This window comes from Urocampus carinirostris, chromosome 11, assembly GCF_059441175.1.
Source record: "Urocampus carinirostris isolate Australia breed hairy pipefish chromosome 11, RoL_Ucar_1.0, whole genome shotgun sequence".
NCBI lineage: Eukaryota > Metazoa > Chordata > Actinopteri > Syngnathiformes > Syngnathidae > Urocampus > Urocampus carinirostris.
The window spans coordinates 2639209-2666289 of NC_142359.1; the positions used below are offsets into that span (position 1 = coordinate 2639209).

General features: G+C 44.5%; 1 protein-coding gene across 1 annotated transcript in view; it reads left to right on the forward strand.

The window, feature by feature from the left end:
• Positions 1-23545, forward strand: part of eps8a (EGFR pathway substrate 8a, signaling adaptor) — a 46210-nt gene extending 22665 nt beyond the window's left edge. The window contains exons 12-30 of the mRNA XM_088347320.1: positions 989-1077; positions 1154-1228; positions 2112-2260; positions 2972-3143; positions 3220-3299; positions 4391-4481; positions 6178-6321; positions 8553-8588; positions 9878-9901; positions 9976-10222; positions 11822-12008; positions 12074-12206; positions 15325-15404; positions 15491-15617; positions 19729-19770; positions 21509-21612; positions 21686-21755; positions 22477-22622; positions 23281-23545. Coding sequence (XP_088203446.1) covers positions 989-1077; positions 1154-1228; positions 2112-2260; positions 2972-3143; positions 3220-3299; positions 4391-4481; positions 6178-6321; positions 8553-8588; positions 9878-9901; positions 9976-10222; positions 11822-12008; positions 12074-12206; positions 15325-15404; positions 15491-15617; positions 19729-19770; positions 21509-21612; positions 21686-21755; positions 22477-22622; positions 23281-23431 — 2147 coding nt within the window. The 3' untranslated portion in view covers positions 23432-23545. The remainder of the gene's footprint in view (positions 1-988; positions 1078-1153; positions 1229-2111; positions 2261-2971; positions 3144-3219; positions 3300-4390; positions 4482-6177; positions 6322-8552; positions 8589-9877; positions 9902-9975; positions 10223-11821; positions 12009-12073; positions 12207-15324; positions 15405-15490; positions 15618-19728; positions 19771-21508; positions 21613-21685; positions 21756-22476; positions 22623-23280) is intronic.
• The last annotated feature ends 3536 nt before the right edge of the window (positions 23546-27081 follow it).

Sequence of the window (27081 nt, forward strand, 5' to 3'; positions counted from 1 at the left end):
AATTAAGAAGCGACTTAAGTCAAAGTTACAGTGCATGAAGGTCAAAATGCATGTGTTCCCCTGACATTGTGTCCTAAATGCGGTATTTTGAAGTCAAGGTCGAAGTCGAACGAAGTTGAGTAAAGTCAGTGGAGTTTTTCGAGAACCGGCTTCTTCGGCTCGGCTCACTAAAAGGAACCGGCTCTTTGGAGTCCTAAACGGCTCTTCGGGTTGTTTTTGCTTCTTTCATCCCTATATGACCAAATATTATGTAAAATTATGCACAAAATGACTTAAATGAAGGGGGGAATAGAACAAAAAAGAAAAAAATAACAAAATGAAAAAGTAGTGAAAAGCTGAGAAAAAAGAAACAAAAGGAAGAGAAAAAATTCAGAAAAAAGCCAGAAAAAAAGAAAAGAAAGAAACAAAGGAAACAAGTAAATGGAGAACAAAAAGAAAAAAGTAACAGCTAGGAAAAAATAAACACAATGAGATTTTTTTTAAAGGAATTGCAAAAAAATTAGAAAAAAAACAGGGAAAAAGAAGAAAATGTTTGTGTTGCATTCAAATAAATTCCAATGATATCAAGTGAATCTTGTTGCCAACATTGTACTTCCACTAAAAATGTGATTAAGTACAGTTCTGTATCGTGCAATCGACTCAATAAGCCCCCAAAAATGTTAGTATTATGCGACAAAACATACCAGGAAAAAAAAGAAATGGAAATTTTGTGAAAGAATTGTAAGAACAAACGACGTTTGTAGGCCATCGTACATGAGTCAATTCATTCAAAAGTGAAAAATAATTTTGCATTGCCGGAAACTCAGCAGAATGTAATGTGATGTCAAGTTTTGGACATGTTTGATAATGATTTAATTGCCACACTTGGGATTATGGTTGCTCACTGTTGTTTCAAGCGTTGCTCACCGACTTTGTGTGAACGCTCAGACCCGTAAGGAAAATGACAGGGAAGATTGCACGGAGACCAAATTTGTGTTTTACCTGGCAGAGGGTGTCCTGACTCTACGCTCCAAAGCGCCAACCAGCCAAGAGTTTGTCGACTGCCTGCAGAAATTCAAGTTTGCTTTCAACCAACTCGTGAGCACGCACTTGGAACTGCCTCGTCGCCACGGCGACTAGCCATTGACGGTATCTCTCGTCTCCGACCCCGCAGGGTAAAGTCAATGGCCGCATTCGGAACCCGAGCGCCGACGAGCTTCTTCACTTCCTGTTCACCCCCCTTAGAATGGTACGACCCGGCCAGGTCTAGGGATCACACATGTTTCTCTGCTGAGGAAAACAGCAAGCTGCTCTTTTTCACAACACGTGCACTCTACACGCAAAATACAGCAATGTCCTCTGGAAACGTTTACGATGCCCTTCTAGAGCAGGGGTGTCAAACTCCTTTTAACTCGGGGGCCACACCATAGAACAAACATTCTGTCGGGCCGGACTAGTAGATAAAAGAGAAAGAAAAATAAAGATAAAGAAATAAGAGAAAGAGGGAGGGAAAAGGAGAGAGGGAGGGACAAAGAAAGAGCGTGAGGGAGAGAGCGTGAGAAACAAAAGAGAAAAAGTCGTGAGAGAGGGGGAAAAGAAACGGAGAGGAAGAAAGAAATCCAAAGAGAAATAAAAAGACAGAAGGAGAGAAAAGAGAAAAGAAAAGCGCGAAGGGTAGGAAGAGAGAAAGAGAAAAGAGAGAAAAGGAAAAAAGGAAGTTAGAGCAAAAGAAGTTAAAAAGACACAGAGTGAGAAAGAGACAAAGAGCAACAAAGGAAGAGGAAAAGAGAGACACATAGAGTGAAAGAGACAGAGTGGGAGAAAAGGGGTTGAAGAGAGAGAGAGAGAGAGAGAGAGAGAGAGAGAAATACAAGTACAGTGTCTTTGTTTGAGGCACCTGGCTTTGGCAACATCAAGTTAACATATTTCAACCAACAGCTTGTTTTTCTCTTGCGCTTCTCTGAGTGTTGTCTCGCAGGCCGGATTCAATCCCTTAGCGGGCCTGATTTGGCCCGCGGGCCGCTTGTTTGACACCTGTGATCTCAAGTCTAAATTCTAACTGGAACCGTTCTCACTTTGACCCTAGAAGCCAAAGCTGGTCATCACATTTTCACGCCCCTATTTTTCCCCAGGTGGTGCAGGCGTCGGGCGGCATCGAACCAGCGCGCAGCGTGACGGTCCCGCTGCTCACCCGTGACGCCATTGAGCTCTTGCACGCCGCCGGCACACCCGAAGAGCGCCACCTGTGGGTCACGTTGGGAGACGGATGGACCAAGTGCAGGTCGTAGCCCGTCTAATCTTCTGCTTTAGTGCTTCCCATACATAGGAAGTTCCGCCAGAGTCTCATAAACTTATATGCATGTTTGGGTAGGGTTACTTTAACTGGATTACTTTCAATGACTTTTGGATTACTCCAATACCAAATATGCTAATAAAAGACAAAATAAACTAAATATGAATTTACCATGCTTTGTGGATGTGTGTACTCACGTGTGGTACAGCTATAAATTGGCTAACGGTAGAAGAAAATTCAGGCAAAGACTTGTATAGTTTTTAACCAGCTGCAGCGGGAGGAGAGTGGGGGAGGAGCAAACAATTTACTTGCTCTCGGTTCACCGGTCACCCCCCGTCTACCTCTGTGTTTTATTGAAATCACAAGACATGGAAAAGTAATGGTATGTTGAGACAAAGGACAAAAGTACCAACACCTTTAGACAAAGACAGGAAGACTAAGGGACGGCCAAAGGGAACATCAAACCGATTAGAAATACACACCTTGAGCAAATGAATTTAAGCCTACTCTACAGTCATTGCCTTTCATAACTAGTATTTAATATTCAATGGTGACTAAGAACAATATATACAGCTACTTGATTTTGCTCTAAAAATGCACCAGATGGATGCATTTGAATTTTCTTCCGGGGGGGACCTCCCTCGCCCGTCCACTCAGCAGGGTCTCGCTAATTTGTTTTGGAAACCTGACTGCTTGCAGGTTGGAGTGGCCGAAAGACCAATACTTTCCCCCTTGCCCGCTGGTGTTTGCCGACGGGTGGGAACCGCCTCCGTCGCCATTGCCGACTCCTTCTCAGAGTTTGTCAGCGGACAGCCCGGCCAATGGCGAGCGTTACGCATGGCAGGAAGCCGGCCCGCCGCGTTCCGAGGAGGTCAAATAACGCCGGCTGAGCTAGTCTCAAACGTCGCTTTTGTTTTGATAACCAAAGCTGCTTTTTTGCAATTCAGACATCCGTTCGTCCCCTGGCCGCCTGCAGACGAGTTTTGGGGCAGGGCGTCGCTCCTGAGCAAGCCGTCGGAAGCCAAACGTGAGTGACTCCACCCCCTTAGCTTTTAAAACGTTCATTGCTAGCTTACATAAACATCTTTTGATTCTTAAGTCGAGTCTGTTTTTTTCCTATCCATTGACTGCCATTGACTTATAATGGGAGCTGCAGTACCACCTGCCGCCTGACAGGGGGCATATTACTTGAAGAAATCCCCAGTCATTCATGGCACCATTGATTTGTTATGGGAGCTGCAGTTATCATCCATACATCAAGCGTAGTTTGCCCAACCCTGTTCTATGCAAGGGCGATGCCTTTTCTCATAAACCAAAAATGACTCATGTGGAGAAAATTCTTATTCGGGAAAACAAAGCCCGGTTGGCCAAAACCACACTTCTGTCACGGTTGCCATGGCGCCCAATTGGCCCAGCCCGTGTAGCGCCAGCTGCGGCTCGTTGACAGATTGGCTTCCCTTTTATTTAAGCTCAGTGCTCTCACTCACCCTTTGTCTGTCCATCAACGAACCTCTGCACCCGCAAGACGTGGGTTTAGACTCTGTCTGATCTCCTGCCTGTGTTTCCTGTCCGGTGTTGTTCCCGTCTATTTTGTCCTGTTTTATTCGTTCCTGGCTGGTTTGTCCTCTTTAGTTTCGATATCCAGTTTTGATATCAATCCTGTCTATCCCGTCCTGTCCGCTATCGACCCCGTCTGTCCGATATCTGCTCGTGCAATTGGTATCGATCTCGTCGGCCTCTGGCTTCCTGTCATTCCACGCCAGACTGCTGCCTTACGTCTTCCGCCCAACAACCGCCGAATCGCTGGCATTTGGGTTAACGTGCATGACTTCCCCATTTCCCGTAAAAATAGCTTGTGTGAGAAACGTCACGCATTTGGGTTCTCCTCCTGTTCCGGTTCATGACAACTTCTCCCAGAAAGAGCAATTGCGTTCAAAAACCACACATGCAGTTGGCAATCGCAAACATTCAAAGCTCCGGAACAAGCTATATTAGCAAAACTCCTAGTAGACTTCGTTTTTAGTCAGGAATTCAACTACTAAAATGGCCGAAAGCTCCCAACAGTGAATTTGCTGGCACTGAAAGTGTTGAAGGTTTTTTTGTCTGTCTGTGTTTCAGGAAGCAAAGCAAACAATTTGCCAAATCCAAATACGACTTTGTGGCGAGGAACAACACCGAGCTTTCGGTGCTCAAGGACGAGCTGGTGGAGGTGAGAACCCCCGATCCCCCCACCTGCACCCGCGTTGCTGAAAAAATGTGAATAGTTACTTCCAAAAGTAATTCCTAGATGGCGTGTGAGCATAATAAATGAGCAGTAAGGAAAGTGAAACTTTGTACACAAAAGGTATAATGCGTCACTGTAATAAAGGAATGTAGGGAGGAAAGCTCTTCAGCAGACTTCCCAGCACCAAAGCGAAGGCCATCTTGATTAATAGTTAGCGGGCCCCAAGAAGATACAATTGTAAGCTCTTCTTCGGACTTCCCAGCACCAAAGCGGAGGCCATCTTGATTAATAGTTAGCGGGCCCCAAGAGGATACATTTGTTGCAAGAATACAAACAGCACCTGGATATAATCTTTGGCTTCGTTAAGGTACTTTTTTAGGATAACATGGTACAAAGGCACATACAAACTATAATTTCCATTAGTGTCATGATTACTGATGCGAGGCAACTGCTTCGCACTCCGATTGGCTCCCGTTCACTATTTAAACCCTCGTCGATCTGTCTCCGGTGGTCCGTCCGTCTGCAAACCTCAGTTTACTCTAGGCAAGCATTTCGAGCCCGACTCACTCCTGTTTTGGCTCCCGTTTGTTGCCCAGCTTCGACCCGTTTTCTGCTCTCGACCACGTTTTTTTTGCTCTCCTGTCCCGGCTACTGACCTGTTTTTTCTGTCCCCGACTCCGCCATCTTTCGCCACAGAAGTGCCATTTCCGCGTTCAGAGCGACCTGCTCCCCGCGACCAGCGACCACCGGATCGTGTGTGCAATCCTTTCCCTTCTTCCTAATAAAACTGAGAGAAACGTACGCAAGTGGGTCCTGTCTCTGTTCTGGTCCTGACAATTAGACACATTTTTCATATTTTTACTATCTTTTAACTATAGCAGCAAGGTATAACATTGAACTTTTCCGCACACTACTTCTTCTATGGAAGTAATTCGAGTCGCGAGACTTGTTGCCGTCAGGACCCGAACGGAGACAGGACCCACTTGCGTTGCGTTTCTCACAAGCTTTATTGGAAGAAAGAGAAAGGGTTGCGCCCACAATCCGGTGATTGCTGGACGCGGGAAGCAGGTCGCTCCGACCCTGGAAGTGGAACTTCCATTGCGAGCGATGGCGGTGTCGGGAACGGAAAACAACGGGTCAGTAGCTGGGACAGGAGAGCAAAAACGTGGTCGGGGTCGGCAACGAGTCGTAAGCCAGGAAAGGAGAGTAGACGTGGTCGGGGACAAAAAGAGGTTGAAAGCCAGGACGGGAGAGTAGACGTGGTCAGGATCAAAAATGGGTCAAAGCCAGGGGACAGACATGAGCAAAAAACAGGACAGGTGGGAGTCAGAGTCGAAAAAAGGCTTGCCTAGTGTTAACTGAGGTTGTCAGATTGACAAAAGGGGACAGATAGGAGTGGGTTTAAATAGGGACAGGGAGCCAATCAGAGTCCGAGGCAGTTGGCGCCAAAGGAGCGGGCACAGGTGACTCACATCAGGAATCATGACAGTTGGGACTTAATATTGATCCATATACAAGGCGCACCGTACTACAAGGCGTACGGTCAGCTTTTGAAAAAAATTCAAGGATCGCGGGTGCGTCTTACGGTTTGAAAAAGACAGTAATTGCGTTCCAGGAATGTGTTCCAGGCACTAGAGGGCACCAGACACCATTTTGTACTGTTCCTCTCCCCGTCCGCCAGGTCCTGGACGACAGAAAACAATGGTGGAAGGTTCGAAACGGTGACGGCTTGCTAGGCTACGTACCAAACAACATCCTGGAGGCGGCCGCGCCCGCCGTCGACATGACCGGTCGCGGAGAACCCGTTTACAGCCACACCATACAGGTACGCCCTTTCCCGTATACAGTCCTGCTATTCCAGACCTGGGTGTTCCGGTCCTGGAGGGCCGCATGATCTTCTCTTAACTCGGGGGACACAAACCATCAGCTAGCAAGCTAGCAGGAGCTTGTTAGCGTTCCTGAAGATCAAAATCATCTGTATTTAAGCGGTGGAGCCTCCAAAATCATGCAGGAGTTCCGGTCTGGAGCACCCAGGTCTGGTCTTACCTCACTAGAGGACCATACGTCACATAGCCTCATCAAGCATTGCCACAAGTATGCTTTGGAATACAGTAATCCCTCGTTTCTTGCAAAGATTGCGTTCCAAAAAGGGAGTCAAAACCAGCATAGTACAAACTTTTCTTTATTTATTTATAAAATTCATCAAATTAAATTTCAGCTTCAGCAACAGACTGCTGTCACAATCTTGTTCCACGGACAGACTGTGGAGATCATTTCTCCCTCATGCCATGAGGCTCTTGAACTCCACCCGGGGGAGTAAAAGCCCACATGAAACCCAACCCCTACATTTGCATATTACCCTATTTTTATTACACTGTGTATTTTCCGTAGCACTATTTAAATACTCTATATCAACACGTTATATTTTTGTATTCTATATCTTTTTTTTATTTTATTATTTCATTTTTCAACACAAAGATACTGCTGGAAGTGTGAATTTCCCTATAGGGATGAATAAAGTATCTATCTATCTATCTATCTATCTATCTATCTATCTATCTATCTATCTATCTATCTATCTATCTATCTATCTATCTATCTAAATACTCGATTATACATTGAAACCCAAGAACAAACCCTATTTGCAGGCTTGAGCATTTGTTTAACAAATCAAACGTCGTTTTTACAAATGATATTTGTACTGTCAAATTAGAATTCTAAAAATAATCTTGCTGATATATTGCACTACTACGGTGTTTTTCAACCTTTTTTACTTTTCAGTTGGATATCATGGGAATTGAACCCAGGTCGAGGTGATGAGCGCGCCAGATCCTAACCACTCGACCACTAATGATGTACATGACATATGAAAAGGCATCAGATTTCATCTCATCTTCAAACTATTTGTACGATACCAGAGACTAACGAATGCCTTCTCGTAGGTTATCTGTAGCACTAGTGGTTCAGTGGTTAGGATTTGGCGCTCTCACAAGCCTGACCTGGGTTTGATACAACCATTTTTTTGCAATTGTAGTCAGCCGTAGTTTGTGATTAATCTTGCGCGTTATACAAAAATATGTAAGTGTGACGGTATATTATCATTTTCTATTATTCTAATTTTTTTTTGGCAGGCCATATTAAAAATAAATTACAGGTCAATTCTGAATTTTTTGAAACGATCCACTTCAATCCAGTGATATTTTGCCACTAACGTATGGACGTTATTGGCAAAGCAAAAATGTGGCATAAAAATGCTTTTACCTTCCATAAGCATGTTGGGTAGTTCAAATTTGTTGGCGATAGAAAGCATCTCTGCATTTTGGTGTTTCTATTGGTCCAGAGCGTTTTTTTTGACATGATGGTTTTTAGAGAATTTTGAGATTGAATAATATTTGAGTGTACATGATGCAGTTTGGTCGTTTTTCGGTCGATTTTCGTTTCTATGTTTGTTTTTTAGGGTCTATTTTCAAAAGTTTTTTGGTCTCATTTCTTCGTTTTTGGTGATTTTCAGTCGTTTTTTGGGGTCAATTTTCGCTTTTGGTTTTTGAGTAAAATATCCTTTTTTTTTGCTACTTTTCAGAATTTCTACACACTTTCCAGCACTTTCTTTTAATCCTTTTTAGTACTTTCATAGTATTTAGTTTTGTTTTTTCACACTTTTCATTAGAGTTTTTACTTTTTCTCATACTTTTCAGTCGATAATGTCAAGCTGGTGCACAGACACTGGCAGAAAAGGGGCGGGGCAGCTGATTAGCCAATCAGGATGCAGAACACAATGCAAGTTTCCAGCACTTTTAAAAATCCTTTTTAGTACTTTCGTAGTATTTACTTTTTAGTCGAGAATGTAGGTTGGTCAAGCTGGTGCACAGACACTGGCAGAAAAGGGGCGGGGCGGCCGTTTAGCCAATCAGGATGCAGAACGCAATGCAAGTATTAAAACCACGATATGTAAACAGCGATACAGCGAGGGATTACTGTAGTCCCCCAAATCACACGTGACGGTCTCATGACTCCATTCACGCGTGTCCATCTGATTATTTTCTTTGTTTATAAAAGCTGATGATGCCGCGGAAGGAGTTTGAAATATTCAAGGTAGGCTTGTGGGTGGGGGCGGGGCTTAGCACTTTGCTTCTTAAAGGGACAGTCGCACATTTGCAACCCATGTCCGACTCTTCCTTTGTGTGTGACTTAGCGTTTCATGTCCGGCTGGGTGACTTGTTGTTTTTAGTTTGGTTTATCGGGGTGAGTTTTTTCCCAACTTTTTTTGAGAACGGTGTGTTAGCTTTAATAGAATGTCATTTTGAAAAAAAATGCAAAAAGTACCGTGTATTCTAGTGCGTCGGAGTATAAGGTGCACCACCCTTTAGTTGTCACGGTTGCCATGGCGCCCAATTGGCCCTGCCCGTGTGGCGCCAGCTGCGGCTCATTGACAGATTGGCTTTCCGTCTATTTAAGCTCAGTGCTCTCACGTTTCCTTTGTCAGTCCGTCAACGAACCTCTGCCCCGCAAGACGTGGGTTTCGACTCAGTCCTGTTCCTGTTGGTATTTCCTGTCCGGTATTGTTCCCGTTAGTTTTATCCTGTTTAATTTCGGTTTCCAGTTTTGTTTCCGTTTATTTTTGTCCTGTTTATTATTTTCTCCAGTTTTCATTCTCGTCTAGTTTGTCTGGTTTATTTTTGATATCCTGTTTCATTATCTATCCTGTCTGTCCCGTCCTGTCCGTTATCGACCCCATCCGTCCGATATCAACTCGGGCAATTGGTATCGGTCTCGTCGGCCTCTGGCTTCCTGTTGTTTCGCGCCAGACTGCTGCCTAACGTGCGCGACTCCTCATTTCCCGTAAAATAAAAGGCTTGTGTGAGGAACGTCACGCGTTTGGGTCCTGATCCTGTTCTGGTCCATGACATTAGTGATATATTTTTCATCTATAAGGCACCCTGGACTAAAAGGTGCATGGAGATTAAACTACAGTAAAAGCTAGGTTTGCATAAAAAAGAAATCAATACATGAAATAAAGACAATTCGCTCGCTCATTCACACCTAGGGAGAATTTGATTTTGGTCAGGCCAATCAACCTGACATGCATGTTTTTGGAATGTGTGGAGGAAACCGGAGTGCCCGGAGGAAACCCACGCAAGCACGGGGAGAACATGCAAACTCCTCACAGGAAGGCTGGTAGCTGGATTTGAACCCATGACCTCAGAACTGTGCTACGCTAACCACTGCGCCGTCAGGAAAAAACTCACTTTGTGAAAATAAACATAAGATGTAACAATCACCCAGCCATGGTTTGCTGTGTCTTCTTAGCTAGCCCAGAAACTAAAGGCTAGTCACCGGGAACTTATAGTAAAGATAAACCTATGTCTATGTTTTTTTCACAGCAATTACTGGGAGAACTCAACGAGGTAACCCTAACCCTGTTCAATTTTGACTTCACGTTCCTACGCTCGACACCTAGCATGTCTTTCCTGGTCCTCAGAAGCAGAGCAGCAGTAGCAGGACGGAAAACCTTAACCCCAAAACAGTCCCTGTGACCGCGCCCCCGGCAGCCCCGACGCCGCCCCAGGCAGCGCCCTCTGCCGGCGTTCCTGCGCCGCCACCGCCACCGCCCGCTATTGAAAACTCTGAGACGACCGCCCTCAAGTCTTCTGTGAGAAGACACAGTAGCACGACGTCGAGTGAGATCACCGCAGGCAACGACGGAGCCCCGAGAACCTTTGCCAACCGTGAGTGTTCTCGAATTGTGATCCGAACAGGAAGTGGATCTTCCGTAGCGAGCGATGGCGGTGTCAGGGACGGAAAAATCGGTCGATTGCCCAAGGACAGGAGAGCAAAAACTTAAGCTGGGACGGGAGAGCAGACGTGGTCGGGATCAAAACAGGTCGGAAGTCGGGACGGGAGAGCAGACGTGGTCGGGATCAAAACAGGTCGTAGCCGGAGAAAAACAGGAGCAAAAACGGGACAGGCGGGGACAGTAACGAGTCGTAAACCAGGACGGGAGAGCAGACGTGGTCGGGATCAAAACAGGTCGTAAGCCAGGACGGGAGAGCAGACGTGGTCGGGATCAAAACAGGTTGTAGACAAACGGGAGCAAAAACGGGACAGGCGGTAGTCAGGGTCGAAAAAGGCTTGCCGTGTATACACGGAGATTCTCAGACAGACTGAGCAAAGGAGAGTTACAGGACTGGGTTTAAATAGCAGGGAAGCCAATCTGTCAACGAGCCGCAGCTGGTGCCACACGGGCGGGGCCAATTGGGCGCCTTGGCAACCGTGACACAAATGACGATTCTAGCTACTAATGTATGCGTTTTATTGCAATTTCCGCATCAATTTCCAGAAACCAACACTGAAGTCTTCTAATAGTACATTGTGTTTGCTAATGGCCTTAGAAGGCTAACAGATGATTAGAATACCCTTGTGCAATGATGTTTGCTTCACTAAAAATAGTTTAGCATCTTAAAGAAATGATCAAACTAACTTTCCATGGAGCTAGTCGAGTATCTGGGTGTGATTAAACTTTCAGAATGGCCAGAAAAAGAGAACTTTTGTTGGGAATTACACAGTCTATTCTATGTTGGGAATTGACCGGAAACTGAAGATCTCCTACAACGGTGTGTACTGCTCCCTCTGTTGTGGAATGTGGGATGACGTTGTTGCAAGAGGTCACAAGCTGATTTGATGAGGGAACCGGGGCGGACGACCTTCACGAGATATCTTAACTTTATTTGAGAACACTAAAAAAAGCCAATGTTGATCGTCCCAAAAAATACGTAGAGAGGAGATATGGCGAAAAGGGAACACGCTTTATTGCATTCAGGACACGTGGCAAAGTGGCAAAGGAAAAAACGATATCTGAGACTATCAAATCAAATCTAATCTAATGTGAATATTAATTCCAGTGCATCCCTAATTGGTAATTATACAAAAATCAAATGAACATTGTTCTTATTTATAGAAAGAGAAAAAATGCTTAAGTCCAGGAATACAATGTGAAAAGGTTGTTTACATTTAGCGAGTTAACAAATCATATGAAATGAAATTTCTATAGCGCTTTTCAAGTCAATGACTTCCCAAAGCGCTTTGTGCTTCACATTTCCCAATAGCGGCCTTGCAGCCATGTAAGGCGCTAACCTGCTTATTGGGGGTATTAGGGGTTCAGTGTCTTACCCAAGGACACTCCGACATGTTAACACGGACAAGCCGGGATTGGAACTGGGATCCCTTGATCCCAAGACGAGCGCTCTACCTCCTGAGCTACTGGCCATAGCATTTCTTTTCAAATGTTTTTTTTTCTAAACATATTTATTGTCGCGTTTGCGGTCCAGGCAGGAAGTCCACCATGGAGGAGGTCCAGGACGAGCTCCTGCACCGACTAACGTTGGGTCGCAGCGCCCAGAAGAGAATCGGCGCCCCCGTGCGGCGCTCGGCTAACGTTCCCGGCGTTAGCATCACCTTCGAATCGACGCCGGACGACGTGCGGAGCTGGCTGGAGGCTAAAGCTTTCAGTCCCGTGTGAGTAGCGCCACACGCTGACGACAACTGGAATCGCGCGTCACCTGTGACTCTTGGCCAAACAGGACCATCAGGAGTTTGGGGGTCCTGACGGGGGCGCAGCTCTTCTCGCTCAACAAAGACGAGCTGAAAACCGTCTGTCCTGACGATGGCGCTAGAGTTTTCAGCCAGATCGCCGTGCAGAAAGCCGCGCTCGAAGTACGTAACGCTGCCTGTCCGAGTCGTGTCAAAAAGGCGGCCCGCGGGCCGGATCAGGCCCGCTGAGGGTTTGAATCCGGCCCGCGAGACAACGCTGAGGGAAGCGCAAGAGAAAAACGAGCTGCAGGTGTAAATATGTCCGCTTGATGTTGCTCTCTCTTTCTTCCCTCCTCTCCCACAATATCTCTTTTTATCTCTTTAATTTCTCACATTATCTCCCTGTATCTGTCTTTCTCCCTTTCTCTCTTTTATTTTGTCCCACCCTCTCTACTTTTCTCTCCTTCTCTTTCTTTTATTTCTTTCCGTCTTTTTTTCTTCCTCTCTCTCTTTTTCTTTCTCTCTGTCTCTCTTTATCTTCTTTGTTCCTCTTTGTCTCTTTCTCTATCGGTGTCTTTTTACTTTCTTTTGCCCTCTCTTCCTTTTTTTCTTTTCGCTCTCTTTTCTCTCCTCTCTCTTTTGCTTTCCCCTTTTCTCTTTCTTCCCTTCTCTCTTTTCCCCCCTCTCTCTTTCTTTCTCTCAATTTCTCTTTGGATTTCTTTCTTTCTCTCTTTTTCTTCCCTCCTCTCCCACTATCTCTCATTTTATCTCTTTTATTTCTCACGCTCTCTCTCTCTCTGTCCGTCTTTCTCCCTTTATCGCTTTTTTTGTCCCATCCTCTCTACTTTTCTCTCCCTCTCTTTCCCTTATCTCTTTCTTTGTCTTTATCTTTCTCTCTAATCTACTAGTCCGGCCCCCGAGAGAATGTTTTTTTTCTATCGCGTGGCCCTCGAGTTAAAATGAGTTTGACACCCCGCTTAACATATAATACCCTACAAAGGTTTGGGGTCCCCGGACAATTTTGTATTTTCCATGAAAAAAAAATCATACTCTTACTTATCAAATGAGTTGTCACCTCTTCAAGTCAAGCCAGGTCCTGTTTACTTGTGACGCCCTTAATCACAAGAAGTTATAAAGGGTTCTGGAGACCACAGATTATTGCAAACCACAGACTATTATGACACCATCCCCTGATCTAAAACCTACATGAGGGCAAGGAAAAACTCAAAAACGTCAGGATGAGTCAAGTCATGATAATTCGTTTGGCCCTTCATCACAAAGAGTCTCAAAGGGCTGCACAGATTATTACAAACCACAGACTATTATGACACCATCCCCTGATCTAAAACCTACATGAGGGCAAAGAAAACTCAAAAACCTCAGGATGAGTCAAGTCATTTTTATTTGTGAGGCCCTTAATCACAAAGAGTCTCAAAGGGCTGCACGGACCACAGTTTATTGCAAACCACAGACTATTATTACACCATCCCCTGATCTAAAACCGACACGAGGGCAAGGAAAACTCAAAAACCTCAAGTCAACTTAAGTTATGTTTATTTGTGATGCCCTTAATCACAAATAGTCTCAAAGGGCTGCACAGACCATAGATTATTGCAAACTACAGACTACTATGACACCACCCCCTGATCTAAAACCTACATGAGGGCAAGGAAAAACAAAAAAACCTCAAGTCAAGTCATGTTTAATTGGACACCCTAAATCACAAGGAGTCTCAAAGGGCTGCACAGACCACAGATTATTGCAAATCACAGACTATTATGACACCATCCACTGATCTAAAACCTACATGAGGGCAAGGAAAACTCAAAAACCTCAAGTCAAGTCAAGTCATGTTTATTTGTGATGCCCTTAATCACAAAGAGTCTCAAAGGGCTGCACAGACCACATTTTCCCAACAAACATACATGTTTGTTTTTTTAGCTCCTTATTTAAATCAATTTGGTTTGTTTTTAATCACTGAAGTTTGTTTTACGACTAAGAGAAGCTTCATGATACACACTGTCCCTTTAAGGAAAAAATAAACCTCAAGCCTTTTCATCACTGCTTGAAACGTGCATCATATGCCCCCGTCTTTTTCTCCCATCACTTTTCTGCGCTTGTGTGGCGAATGTGCTCTGTGGTGTCTTCAGGTCTTCTTCTGAGTTTCCTCTCATCTCCTCCATGACTTCATTCAGGTATCTCCTTCTTCTGTGCCTTTTTTTCAGTAGCACCGGCACCTTTTCTTGAATTTCCACTTCCTGTTTTCCTGTAGCACTTCCCGTCAAACCGCGAATACCCTGATAACTCGGACCTTCTACCTCATGTCGTTCCCCGTGTTGTCTCCAGGGTTGGGTAGAGTTACTTTAACTGGATTACTTTCAATGACTTTTGGATGACTCCAATACCAAATATGCTCATAAAAGACAAAAGAAACTAAACTCGAATAAAATGACTAAATTTTGTGCAGGATTGGGGAGTAACGGAATACATGGAACACATTTTGTTTCTGTCGCATTTGATGTTAGTTTTGCCTGAGATCAAAGAGATCAAAGCCAGGAGAGAAAGCTTACCAAGTGTTGTGAGTCATTATTTTATTCATATATCGAGTTCAGAAACGAGGTCGGCAACAGGTGTCAGGCAGGAAGCGGCGCAAAACAGGTCGGATGTCGGGATGGCGAACAGGGCATGAACGGGTCCAGAAACAGGTCGGCAACGGGTATCAGGCAGAAGAAAACAGGGCAGGAAAAATGTCGGACGGAATGAGCTTGCCTAGCTGAGAGCATAGGGTCGCAACGATCTGACGGCGTCCTCTTGAAAGCCGGGGGTTTAAAAAGAGTCTCTTAGCCAATCAGCTCTCAGGGCTGTTGGCGCCAATTGGCAGTCACAGGTGTCATGAATCGGCAATCATGACAGACACAAGAAAGCGGCTATGTCACATGGGTCGGGGTGACACAACACACTCTTCTGTTCAACAGCAGGGCTTGACAGCTTTCACTGGTTTACCCCTGCTGCATCATACGGGTGTCTTGCCCGTCCCTTAGAACACCATCCATCCACGTCATTGGCGGCCTTCCTCTTGGTCTCCTTCCATTGACTTCCGCTCTGTAGATCCTCTTCAACATTGGCTCCTTATCCATCCTCTCCATGTGACCAAACCAACCGAGTACTCTGTTATCCCCATGCTTGCTCAGTTCCACTACTACTCCACTTAACTTGCCTTAAGCTGTAGGAACCTACCTGGAAGCCTAGCTGATGACGTTTGTATCAGACTAATGTTCTCTTTCTTTTTTCCGAACCACAGCGTCAGTCTGGATCCGAGCTGCAGGAGGTGATGAGGAGGCGTCAGGAGCTTCTGGAGGCCAACGCGAGTGACTCGGGGAAGCCATCTTGATGAAGGCTACAATCATTCAAGCTTACTCAACTTCCTTCCTCTACCCATTTTTCACGTATCGACACGTCCTGCTCAGGTGCTCGGTGGCGTTCTTGCGAAGACGCAGAAGAAACCTCGAGCGGGAAACGCCCAATAACCCAATACTGATGCTGGTCATTAGCATTAGCTTTAGTGTTAGCGAAGAAGAAGCCATGTTAGAGCAAGTGCTGTTTGCGTTGCTACGTAGCCATAGCAGGAGATATACAGTGGCTTGCGAAACTATTTGGCCCCCTGGAACTTTGTGACCTTTTGCCACATTTCAGACTTCAAACAATGATATAAAACTGTAATTTATTGTGAAGCATCACCAATAAGTGGGACACAATCATGACGTGGAACACACTTTGTTGGGATATTTTAAACTTTTTTTAACAAATAAAAAACAAAAAAGTGGATGTGCAAAATGATTTAGTGTAGCAAACTCTGTTCAGAAGTTCAGTGAGAATCTCTAAATGATTCAACGTTGATCTAAATGACTAACGATGATATTTGGAATCTACGTGTGTGTAATCAAGTCTCTGTAATCAATGCACCCGAACTGTGATAGTCTCAGAGGTCTGTTTAAAGCGCAGAGAGCATCACGAAAAACGGGGAACAGACCAGGCAGGTCCAAGATACTGTTGTGGAGAAGTTTAAAGCTGGATTTGGATACAAAAGATTTCCCAAGCTTTAAACATCACAAGGAGCACTGTGCAAGCAATAATATTGAAATGGAAGGAGTATCAGACCACCAAGATCGTCCGTCCGCCTAAACTTTCAGCTCATACAAGGAGAAAACTGATCAAAGATAAAGCCAAGAGGCCTATGATCTCTCCGGATGAACTGCAGAGGTCTACAGCCGAGGTGGGAGAAGTTGTCCATAGGACAACAATCAGTCGTTTACTGCAAAAGTCTGGCCTTTATGGAAGAGTGGCAAGAAGGAAGGCATTTCTTTAAGATATCCATAAAAAGTGTTGTTTAAAGTTTGTCACAAGCCACCCGGGAGACACACCAAACATGTGGAAGAAGGTGCTCTGGTCAGATGAGACCAAAATCGAACTTTTTGGCGAAAATGCAAGACGTTATGTTTGGCGTAAAAGCAGCACATCTCATCACCTTCAACACACCATCCCCACTGTCAACCATGGTGGTGGGAACATCATGGTTTGGGCCTGCTTTTCTTCAGCAGGGACAGGGAAGATGGTTAAAATTGATGGGAAGATGGATGGAGCCAAATACAGGACCATTCTAGAAGAAAACCTGATGGAGTCCGCAAATGACCTGAGACTGGGACTTGTCTTCCAACAAGACAATGATCCAAAACATAAAGCAAAAGCTACAATGGAATGGTTCACCCCCAAAAAATCAAGGAGTTAGAATGGCCAAGTCAAAGTCCAGACCTAGATCCAATTGAGAATCTGTGGAAAGAACTGAAAACTGCTGTTCCATCCAACCTCATTGAGCTCGAGCTGTTTTGCAAGGAGGAATGGGCCAAAATATCAGTTTTTCCATGTGCAAAACTGATAGAGACATACCTTGAGCGACTTGTAGCTGTCATCGCAGCAAAAGGTGCCGCTACAAAGTATTGGCTGAATCATTTTGCACTTTTTCGTTTTTTAGTTGTTAAAAAAGTTTAAAATATCCAATAAAGTGTGTTCCACGTCATGATTGTGTCCCACTTATTGTTGATGCTTCACAAGAAATTCCAGTTTTATAACTTAATGTTTGAAGTCTAAAATGTGGCAAGTTCCAGGGGGCCAAATCGTTTCGCCAGCCACTGTACTTTTTCATCTAAATGAACTCGGAACGTCAAAGTTAATAACTTGCCGCCAACAAAACCGAGGAGAATTTTGCATCTCCAGTAGAGCGCAAAACTTTTTTTTTTTTTTAAATGTCGACAAAAAGATTGTAGAGATGTAAATTGTAGAAGCCATTGACTGCAGTTCAGCTTGCACGGTGCCTTTTCCATATCGACGAGCGCGTTAGCATAACAAGCTCGAAAATATTAATGGCGCCTATCATCCTGTGCATTGTGCAATAAAAACAACTTAATTCTATTAAAGACGTTGATTTATTTAGTATGTTGGTCACAGACACTGAAGGTGAATGGACATTTCCGATGTCTCTCTGTGTCATGATTGGCCCCAACTGCCTCAGACTCTGATTGGCTCTCTGTCCCTATTTAAACCCACTCCTATCTGTCCCCTTTTGTCAGTCCGTCTGCAAACCTCTGTGAACACTAGACAAGCCTTTTTCGACCCTGACTCCAACCTGTATTTGCTTCTGTCTGTTCTCCGGCTTTGACCCGTTTTTTGCTCCTGACTACTCTCCCGTCCCGGCTATCGACCTCTTTTTGTCCTCGACCACGTCGACTCTCCTTTCCTGGCTTACGACTCGCTTACGACCCCGACCACGTTTTTGCTCTCCTGTCCCGGCCACTGACCCGTTTTCCCGTTCCCGACACCGCCATCGCTCGCCACAGAAGATCCACTTCCGCGTTCTGGTCCTGACCGGACCGAGTATTCGGACTTTGGAAAAATAGAGCTGGAGAGAAGCGATGCAGTTGAGGACGAAGTTTCAAAATAAAGTTAAAATCAGAGCACGAAATCGATAGAATAGAATAGAATAGATTATTGTCATTGTTACAAAATGGGTTGAACAAATTGTGACAACGAAATTGGACGTGGCGCTCCAGTTTCTCATTTTACAGTGAGGAGAGAAGAAAACAAAGAAGATGTTTGTATTGTCCTTGTTGCAGGCTTTGTTTTTCCCCAGAGGGGGTGTGTGAGGGGGTGAGTGACAGACATAGATGGCCGGATCCAACTAGATGTTTTATATTACTGTACACACGGTCCAGTGTTTTCTCCCCCTGGTTGCACAATCCACGTATTGAATGAATTTGGGAAGTACAGTCCACTCTCCTTTCCTGACTTACGACTCGCTTCTGACCCCGACCGCGTTTTTGCTCTCCTGTCCCGGCTACTGACCTGTTTTCCCGTTCCCGACACCGCCATCGCTCGCCACGGAAGTCCCACACCCTTTCCTTTCTTCCAATAAAACTGAGAGAAACGTAACGCAAGTGGGTCCTGTCTCTGTTCTGGTCCTGACACATGATGTTATTAGAAGTCATCAAATAGAAGTAAAATTATTTGTATTTGTTTACTTGCTTCAAAGTAAATCACTTACTTGATAAAGTTTTCTTGTATAATATCCCCCTACATTTTTGGTCGTGCTATTACAACAAAATCACATTTTTACGGGTTGCACGCACCATTCTGACCACACCTGACGATGGAATGTTATATGCTATAAAAGAAAGGTACATAAACTGTCACGGTTGCCATGGCGCCCAATTGGCCCCGCCCGTGTGGCGCCAGCTGCGGCTAATCAACAGATTGGCTTTCTGTCGTTTTAAGCTCAGTGCTCTCACTATATTTGAGCAATAAATGATCAACGTTGGATGCAATAGAATCACACCCAGAAGACGGTGGTAAGAGTGCCAAATCCGAAAAATTAGACCACTAGGATTTTAGATAACATAGGAAAAGGCTTTAGATTTAATATCATCATCATCACACTATTTTTACTTACAGTGCCACTTTGTACTACATTTTGATAGAGCAGTATAGGAAAGAGTTCAGCCAAAACAACGTTGTACCATGTGGTACCGTTGTCACGGTTGCCACGGCGCCCCATTGGCCCCGCCTGTGTGGCGACAGCTGCGGCTCATTAACAGATTGGCTTTCCGTCTTTTTAAGCTCAGTGCGCTCTCTCTTACTTTGTCAGTCCGTCAACGAACCTCTGCCCCGCAAGACGTGGGTTTTGACTCGGTCCTGTTTCCTGTTGGTATTTCCCATCCGGTATGGTTCCGGTTTATTTTGCCCTCTTTAATATCGGTTTCCAGTTTGGTTCCCGTCTTGTTTGTCCTGTTTAATTTCGATATCCTGTTTCAATATCAATCCTGTCCGTCCCGTCCCGTCCTGTCCGGTATCGACCCCATCTGTCCGATATCAACTCGGGCAATTGGAATCGATCTCGTCGCTCTCTGGCTTCGTGTTTTTCCACGCCAGACCCGCTGCCTAACGTGCATGACTCCCCATTTCCCGTCAAATAAAAGCTTGTGTGAGAAACGTCATGCATTTGGGTCCTGTTCCATTTCATGACACAAACATAAACACAGTCACTGACTTATTCAAAGAAATGCACACACACAAAGTTACGCTAAGGGAGGTCAAGGGAAACTCATCCATAATAAAGAACTCTTCAAGTGCTTCATGCTGACTCCGTCCGCTCCAGAACCAAAAAAGGAGAGGCAACAGAATGGATGCCGACCAGAAGGTAAGCCCGATCTTCTTTTAGATATCTTATTAGCGTTATTATAAAGTATTCTGACACATGTATTTTGTCAAGTCATGTTTATTTGTTTGGCCCTTCATCACAAGGAGTCTCAAAGAGCTGCACCGACCACAGACATATTATAACTCCATCCCCTGATCTAAAACCTACATGGGGGCAAGGAAAAACTCAAATCCTCAACATTGTCATGATTACTCATTAGCAGGGTTGGGTAGGGTTACTTTAACTGGATTACTTTCAATGACTTTTGGATGACTCCAATACCAAATATGCTAATAAGACGAAATAAACTAAATATAAATAAAATGATGACTCACAACACGTGGTAAGCTTTCTCTCCTGGCTTTGATCTCTTTGATCTCCGGCAAAACGGACATAAAATGCGACAGGAACAAAATGAAAATCAATCCAAACAGTTTGCCGACATCATTTTTGCCGTTCCATGTGTTCCGTTACTCCCCAAGCCTGCACAAAATGGAGTCATTTCATTCATATTTAGTTTCTTTTGTCTTTTATTAGCATATTTGGTATTGGAGTAATCCAAAAGTCATTGAAAGTAATCAAGTTCAAGTAACCCTACCCAACCCTGCTCATGAGTATCACCTGTGCCTGCTCGTTTTGTGCCAGCCGCTCCGGGCTACCCGATTGGTTCCCTGTCCTTTTTAAGCCCAGTCCTTTCACTCCCCTGTTGTCAGTCCGTCAGTGACCCTCTGTTTTCACAAGGCAAGCATTTTTGACTCTGACTCCCGTCGGTCCCGTTTTGTCACCCGTTTCTCACTCGTCCGTTCCTGATTTCCCCGTTTGTCTCCTGCTACGACCTGTTTTTGACCCCGACTACGTTTTGATCTCCGGTTTCTATCGTCGTGGAAACTATAGCTAAAAGTCGAATCTGTCCGGTTGTATTTCTGGTGTAAGTTTCGATTTGATTTAGGGCTGAAAATGTCAGTTTGACGGAAATGGTGCACACGCGAAATTTTACTTCACCTTTTCATTGGGATACTTTTGTTACTGCCCCCTAGCCAATCGTAGTTTGACGTTTCCCTAGGCCAGCTAGAAGGCCCTAGCTTCGCAAACTCAATCTTGTTGGTTATACCTGGGGTCGGGAACCTTTTTTGACCCAAAGAGCCATAAAAGCTAATTTTACCCCTTCTCAAGTTTTATTCATTTTCCTCATGTTGTGGTGTTTGAGTTTTTCCTTGCCCTCATTTTGGTTTTAGATCAGGGGATGATGTCATAATAGTCTGTAGTTTGCAGTAATCTGTGGTATGTGCAGCTCTTTGAAACTCCTTGTCATTAAGAGCGTGACAAATAAACATGACTTGACTCATCTTGAGGTTTTTGAGTTTTTCCTTGCCCTCATGTAAGTTTTAGATCAGGGGACAGTGTCATAATAGTCTGTAGTTTGCAGTAGTCTGCGGTCTGTGCAGCCCTTTGAAACCCCTTCTCATTAAAAGAGTCACAAATAAACATGACTTGACTTTTGTAGGTATCCTACAAATAACTGCAAATGAAAAGTTTATGAGAGGGGAGCGTGCTGTATTGCATAGCCCCGCCCAACCGTACGATATATTTTTCAATCCAGCAGAGAAGGCTTTGAAGGCCGTGACGGCCCACCACTGCTCGGTTGTTTTCAGGAACAAGGCAGTGTTTGTTTATGTGCGCGCCCGCCACCACGGTCACCATCTTGCAACTACTGTTGTGTGTCTTCTCATCACCTCAGAGAAGGCCCAAGTCATTAAGTGACACTCGATCTGCTGCGCTGCAAAGCATCCTGGGTAATGGCAACCATCTCCCGGAGGCAGCGGACCAAAGCGGAGGCTGCAGGTGAGCGAGGAGACGTCACGCTCGATACACGTCAGTAATTAAAGGCCACCGGCTCTTCTTACCTCCACCGAAGAGCATCATCGGCCACGGCACCTGAAAATGGAGAAGGAAACCAAAAGAAGAGCCCCACTCTGCTGGAGGAGGTCATTATTTCTGTTACTCAGGCATTTCAAGCCCATGTGTAGATACTCTCACCTGTATATTTTTAGGAATTAAACTATTACCAAATTGTTCGAATTAGTTATCTGACTCCATTAACCAAACACAAACTTCATCCTCCCAACAATGCATGCTCATTTCTTTCTGGGAAAAGATGGAATAAGAATAGCCGCGATTTTCACACTGGGGCAGATTTATTTTAGTGAAGAATTTAACTAAGCGAATTTCATCGAATTTAACCAAATTATAGACGAATTAGTCTAATTAGTCTTCCTCGAGCCTCCCTCTAATTTTTGATCTGATCTCCCGTCTCTTCTTTCGTCTTCTGTCTTCTGCCCACGTCTTTTCAAAAGCCGGCGGGTCGGCCCCCCCATGGGGCGTTCTGACTTCTCCCCTGGGCGTGCTGACTCCTCCCCTAGGGCGGGTCAGGTGCCAGCTTCACCACCTCCTCGCCGAAAGGCGCCACCATCTCTAAAGGAAACTCATATCAGCAAAGCGCTTCTTAAAGCGTCAGCACTCACAGGAATTCTGTTATCAAAATACGTCTGATGCATTCCAGACAGCCTAACCTTCTAATGTACCTTGAAGAAAGTCAGTGAATTTCTCTACTGCATCAAACTGAGTACATGTACCTACTTTGTAGCTAATTTTATAATATCCGTTATAGTCAAATGTATAAAATCTTTCAATATGGACCTATTGCAGCTGGCATCCATCCAGAGACAACTTGAGGTGAAAATGGGTCTCGCAGAGCAGGAGCTACAACCCAACGTTGATTTCCTTGGCCATCGAGAAAACCATCGCATGTGGCACAACCTTCACTTCCTACGCCTCAGCCAGCAGCTCGCCAAGTAAGCCTTTTAGGGAAGCATACCTGTCACCAGTGTTGGTCAAGTCTATTTGTTTGGCCCTTAATCACAAGGAGTCTCAAAGGGCTGCACAGACCATAGATTATTATGACACCATCCCCTGATCTAAAACCTACATGAGGGCAAGGAAAAACACAAAAACCTCAGGATGAGTCAATTCAAGTCATGTTTATTTGTACAGCCCTTAATCAAAGGGCTGCACAGACCACAGATTATTACAAACCACAAACTATTATGACACCATCCTCTGATCTAAAACCTACATGAGGGCAAGCGAAAAACTCAAAAACCTCAGGATGAGTCAAGTCATGTTTATTTGTGATGCCCTTAATCACAGGGTGTCTCAAAGGGCTGCACAGACCACAGATTACTGCAAACTACAGACTATTATGACACCATCCCCTGATCTAAAACCTACATGAGGGCAAGGAAAAACTCAAAAACATGTCAAGTCAAGTCATGTTTATTTGTTTGGCCCTTAATCACAAGGAGTTTCAAAGGGCTGAACAGACCCCAGACTATTATGACGCCATCCCATGATCTAAAACCTACATGAGGGCAAGGAAAAACACAAAAACCTCAGGAAGAGTCAATTCAAGTCATACTAGTTGGGGGGAATACTAGTTGTGCCCCCCCTGAGACTCATGTCTGGTAACGCCACTGGTCACACCTGTCCTCTTTCAGGCCTTGGGTCAACAGCGACTTCGGGAAATTCCCCATGCACATCTACTGCCTCCCCGTCCATTCGGCCAATCACAGAGCTCGGAAAGCCGGCGGAGAAAAAAGGATGAGAGGAGGTGGGGCCTCGTAATTGTTCGGGCGTCCGCTTGGTCGATGTGAGGTCTGAAACTTCCAAGTGTGAGACAAGCTGCAATTTTAAAATGATCGTGAAAACTACAGCTGCTTCTTGAGGTGATTGACGTCTAAATAAAGAAAATATTTTTTTGGGATTGATGTGTCATTTATACAGGGAGTGCAGAATTATTAGGCAAATGAGTATTTTGACCACATCATCCTCTTTATGCATGTTGTCTTACTCCAAGCTGTATAGGCTCGAAAGCCTACTACCAATTAAACATATCAGGTGATGTGCATCGCTGTAATGAGAAGGGGTGTGGTCTAATGACATCAACACCCTATATCAGGTGTGCATAATTATAAGGCAACTTCCTTTCCTTTGGCAAAATGGGTCAGAAGAGGGACTTGACAGGCTCTGAAAAGTCAAAAATAGTGAGATATCTTGCAGAGGGATGCAGCACTCTTAAAATTGCCAAGCTTCTGAAGCGTGATCATCGAACAATCAAGCGTTACATTCAAAATAGTCAACAGGGTCGCAAGAAGCGTGTAGAAAAACCAAGGCGCAAAATAACTGCCCGTGAACTGAGAAAAGTCAAGCGTACAGCTGCCAAGATGCCACTTGCCACCAGTTTTGCCATATTTCAGAGCTGCAACATCACTGGAGTGCCCAAAAGCACAAGGTGTGCAATACTCAGAGACATGGCCAAGGTAAGAAAGGCTGAAAAACGACCACCACTGAACAAGACACACAAGCTGAAACGTCAAGACTGGGCCAAGAAAAATCTCAAGACGGATTTTTCTAAGGTTTTATGGACTGATGAAATGAGAGTGAGTCTTGATGGGCCAGATGGATGGGCCCGTGGCTGGATCGGTAAAGGGCAGAGAGCTCCAGTCCGCCTCAGACGCCAGCAAGGTGGAGGTGGGGTACTGGTATGGGCTGGTATCATCAAAGATGAGCTTGTGGGGCCTTTTCGGGTTGAGGATGGACTCAAGCTCAACTCCCAGTCCTACTGCCAGTTTCTGGAAGACACCTTCTTCAAGCAGTGGTACAGAAGAAGTCCGCATCCTTCAAGAAAAACATGATTTTCATGCAGGACAACGCTCCATCACACGCATCCAAGTACTCCACAGCGTGGCTGGCAAGAAAGGGTCTAAAAGAAGAAAAACTAATGACATGGCCTCCTTGTTCACCTGATCTGAACCCCATAGAGAACCTGTGGTCCCTCATCAAATGTGAGATTTACAAGGAGGGAAAACAGTACACCTCTCTGAACAGTGTCTGGGACGCTGTGGTTGCTGCTGCACGCAATGTTGATCGTGAACAGATCAAAGCACTGACAGAATCCATGGATGGCAGGCTTTTGAGTGTCCTTGCAAAGAAAGGTGGCTATATTGGTCACTGATTTGTTTTTGTTTTGTTTTTGAATGTCAGAAATGTATATTTGTGAATGTTGAGCTGTTATATTGGTTTCCCTGATGAAAATAAATAATTGAAATGGGTATACATTTGTTTTTTGTTAAGTTGCCTAATAATTATGCACAGTAATAGTCACCTGCACACACAGATATCCTCCTAAAATAGCTAAAACTAAAAAAGCCCCACTCCAACTTCCAAAATATTCAGCTTTGATATTAATGAGACTTTTGGGTTCATTAAGAACATGGTTGTTGTTCAATAATAAAATTAATCCTCAAAAATACAACTTGCCTAATAATTCTGCACTCCCTGTATACATTGAAGGATTTTATATTTGATACAATTTTATACAAATTACAGTTATTGAATGCAATAAAGATTTTTCACAGAGGAGGCTTAAGTTCGATGACAGGTCGCGCCGTTCCAAGTGTGGAGTGTTTTGGCCGGGGAATTTTGATAACAGGGACAAGGGCTGACACCGGAGGAGCCTGTGACGCGGGAAAGGAGACATTGTTTGGAGAAGTTATTCTGATAAGCTTTGTTGGTGTGAGTTTTTTAGACATGGCGGCGCCTTTCGGCGAGGAGGTGGTGAAGCTGGCACCTGACCCACCCCATGGGGGGGGGGGCCTTCGTGACGCACCGGTCAGACGAGGTGGCGACTAGGTGGGGGCCACGTGGGGAGTTCCTGGCCTGCCCATGGGGGAGGAGCCAATACCCCAGCTTGTGAAAAAGAAGACGGAATAAGAGAGACGGGAGAATGAGAGGGAGGCTCGACGAAGACTAATTACACTAATTCGACAATAATTCGGCTAAATTTGATGGAATTCACTTAGTTAACCACTTTAAGAAAATAAATCTGCCCCCGTGTGGAAATGTCTGTCCCTTCTCAATACTTTCCCTAAATTAAGAAACGAGCATGCATTGTTAGGAGAATGAAGTTTGTGTTTGGTTAATGGAGTCAGATAACTCATTCGAACAATTTGGTAAATGCTACATTTGTAATATAGTTTTTTCCCTAACAACATTAATCCTTGTTTTTTGCGAGCGTTGCGTTCCAAAAACGTCCCTCGATAGTCAAAACCCGCAAAGTAGAAACAGATATTTATTTATTAGATATCAGTAACATATAATATACGATTAGAACAAACTAAGAACGATAGATCTCCAAATAATAACACAAAATAGCAGTTAAATGTTGAAGGATTTTTATACATTTTATTATAAAGGATTTTATACAAGTTACATTTGTTGAATGCAATGAAGATTTTTCACAGAAAAGGCTTGAGTTCAATGACAGGTCACGCCGTTCCGAATGCGAATGTTTTGTTTAGTTCTGTTGATAACAGGACTCTGACGGAGACGGCCAAGACGCAGAAGGCCAGGCACTGATTTGATAATCGCTCGGGGTCCAGACATCGAGGAGCAGTGGAGCCCACGTGGGGGGCTTGTCTCTGGCCCGCCCATGGGAGGAGTCGGCACGCCCATGGGAGGAGTCAGCACGCCCATGGGAGGAGCCGGCATGCCAGCTTGTGAATAGACGTGGGAAGAAGAATTTCAGAAGATCAATCGAGAGGGACAATCGAGAGAGAGGCTCGACGAAGAGTGACACTAATTCGATGGAATTCACTTAGTTAAATACTTAAAGAAAATAAATCTGCCCCCGTGTGGAAAATGCCAGTCTCTTCATTTTTACAAAAAAAACGAGCATGCATTGTTAGGAGAATGTAGGTTGTGTTTGGTTAATAGAGTCAGATAACTAATTTGAACAATTTGGTAAACGATACATTTTTTTCAATAGTTTATTTCCTAACAATGTATAAATGAATGGTCTTTATTGTGAAATTGGAGGGCTTATCCTTTCAGTGTAAAAAAGCGAATTAGAGAGCAGCTGGCGAGCTGCACGCCAGCATCCGGGATCCTTAGTTGGGCCAGCTCTTCCTGATGATTAAAATACAAGTCGCGATTTTTGCGGTTTCCTACGAGTTGTAGATCCAGGTCATCTGTTTAATTCCAAAAATCCTCTAAAATAATTGCCATGCTTTGTGGTTTGTTTTGGGTGAACACATCGAATTGTGTGCCTGCTCATGGTTTTCTTTTTTCAAAGATGAAAATGGTGAGAGTAAGAAGGGACGGTTTCAATTACAGTCCAAATGCCAACCCAAACCCCAAAAAGATGAATTTTTTTTTTCAACCGCTTCTTAAAATGTCACGTAAAACCGGAAGCTT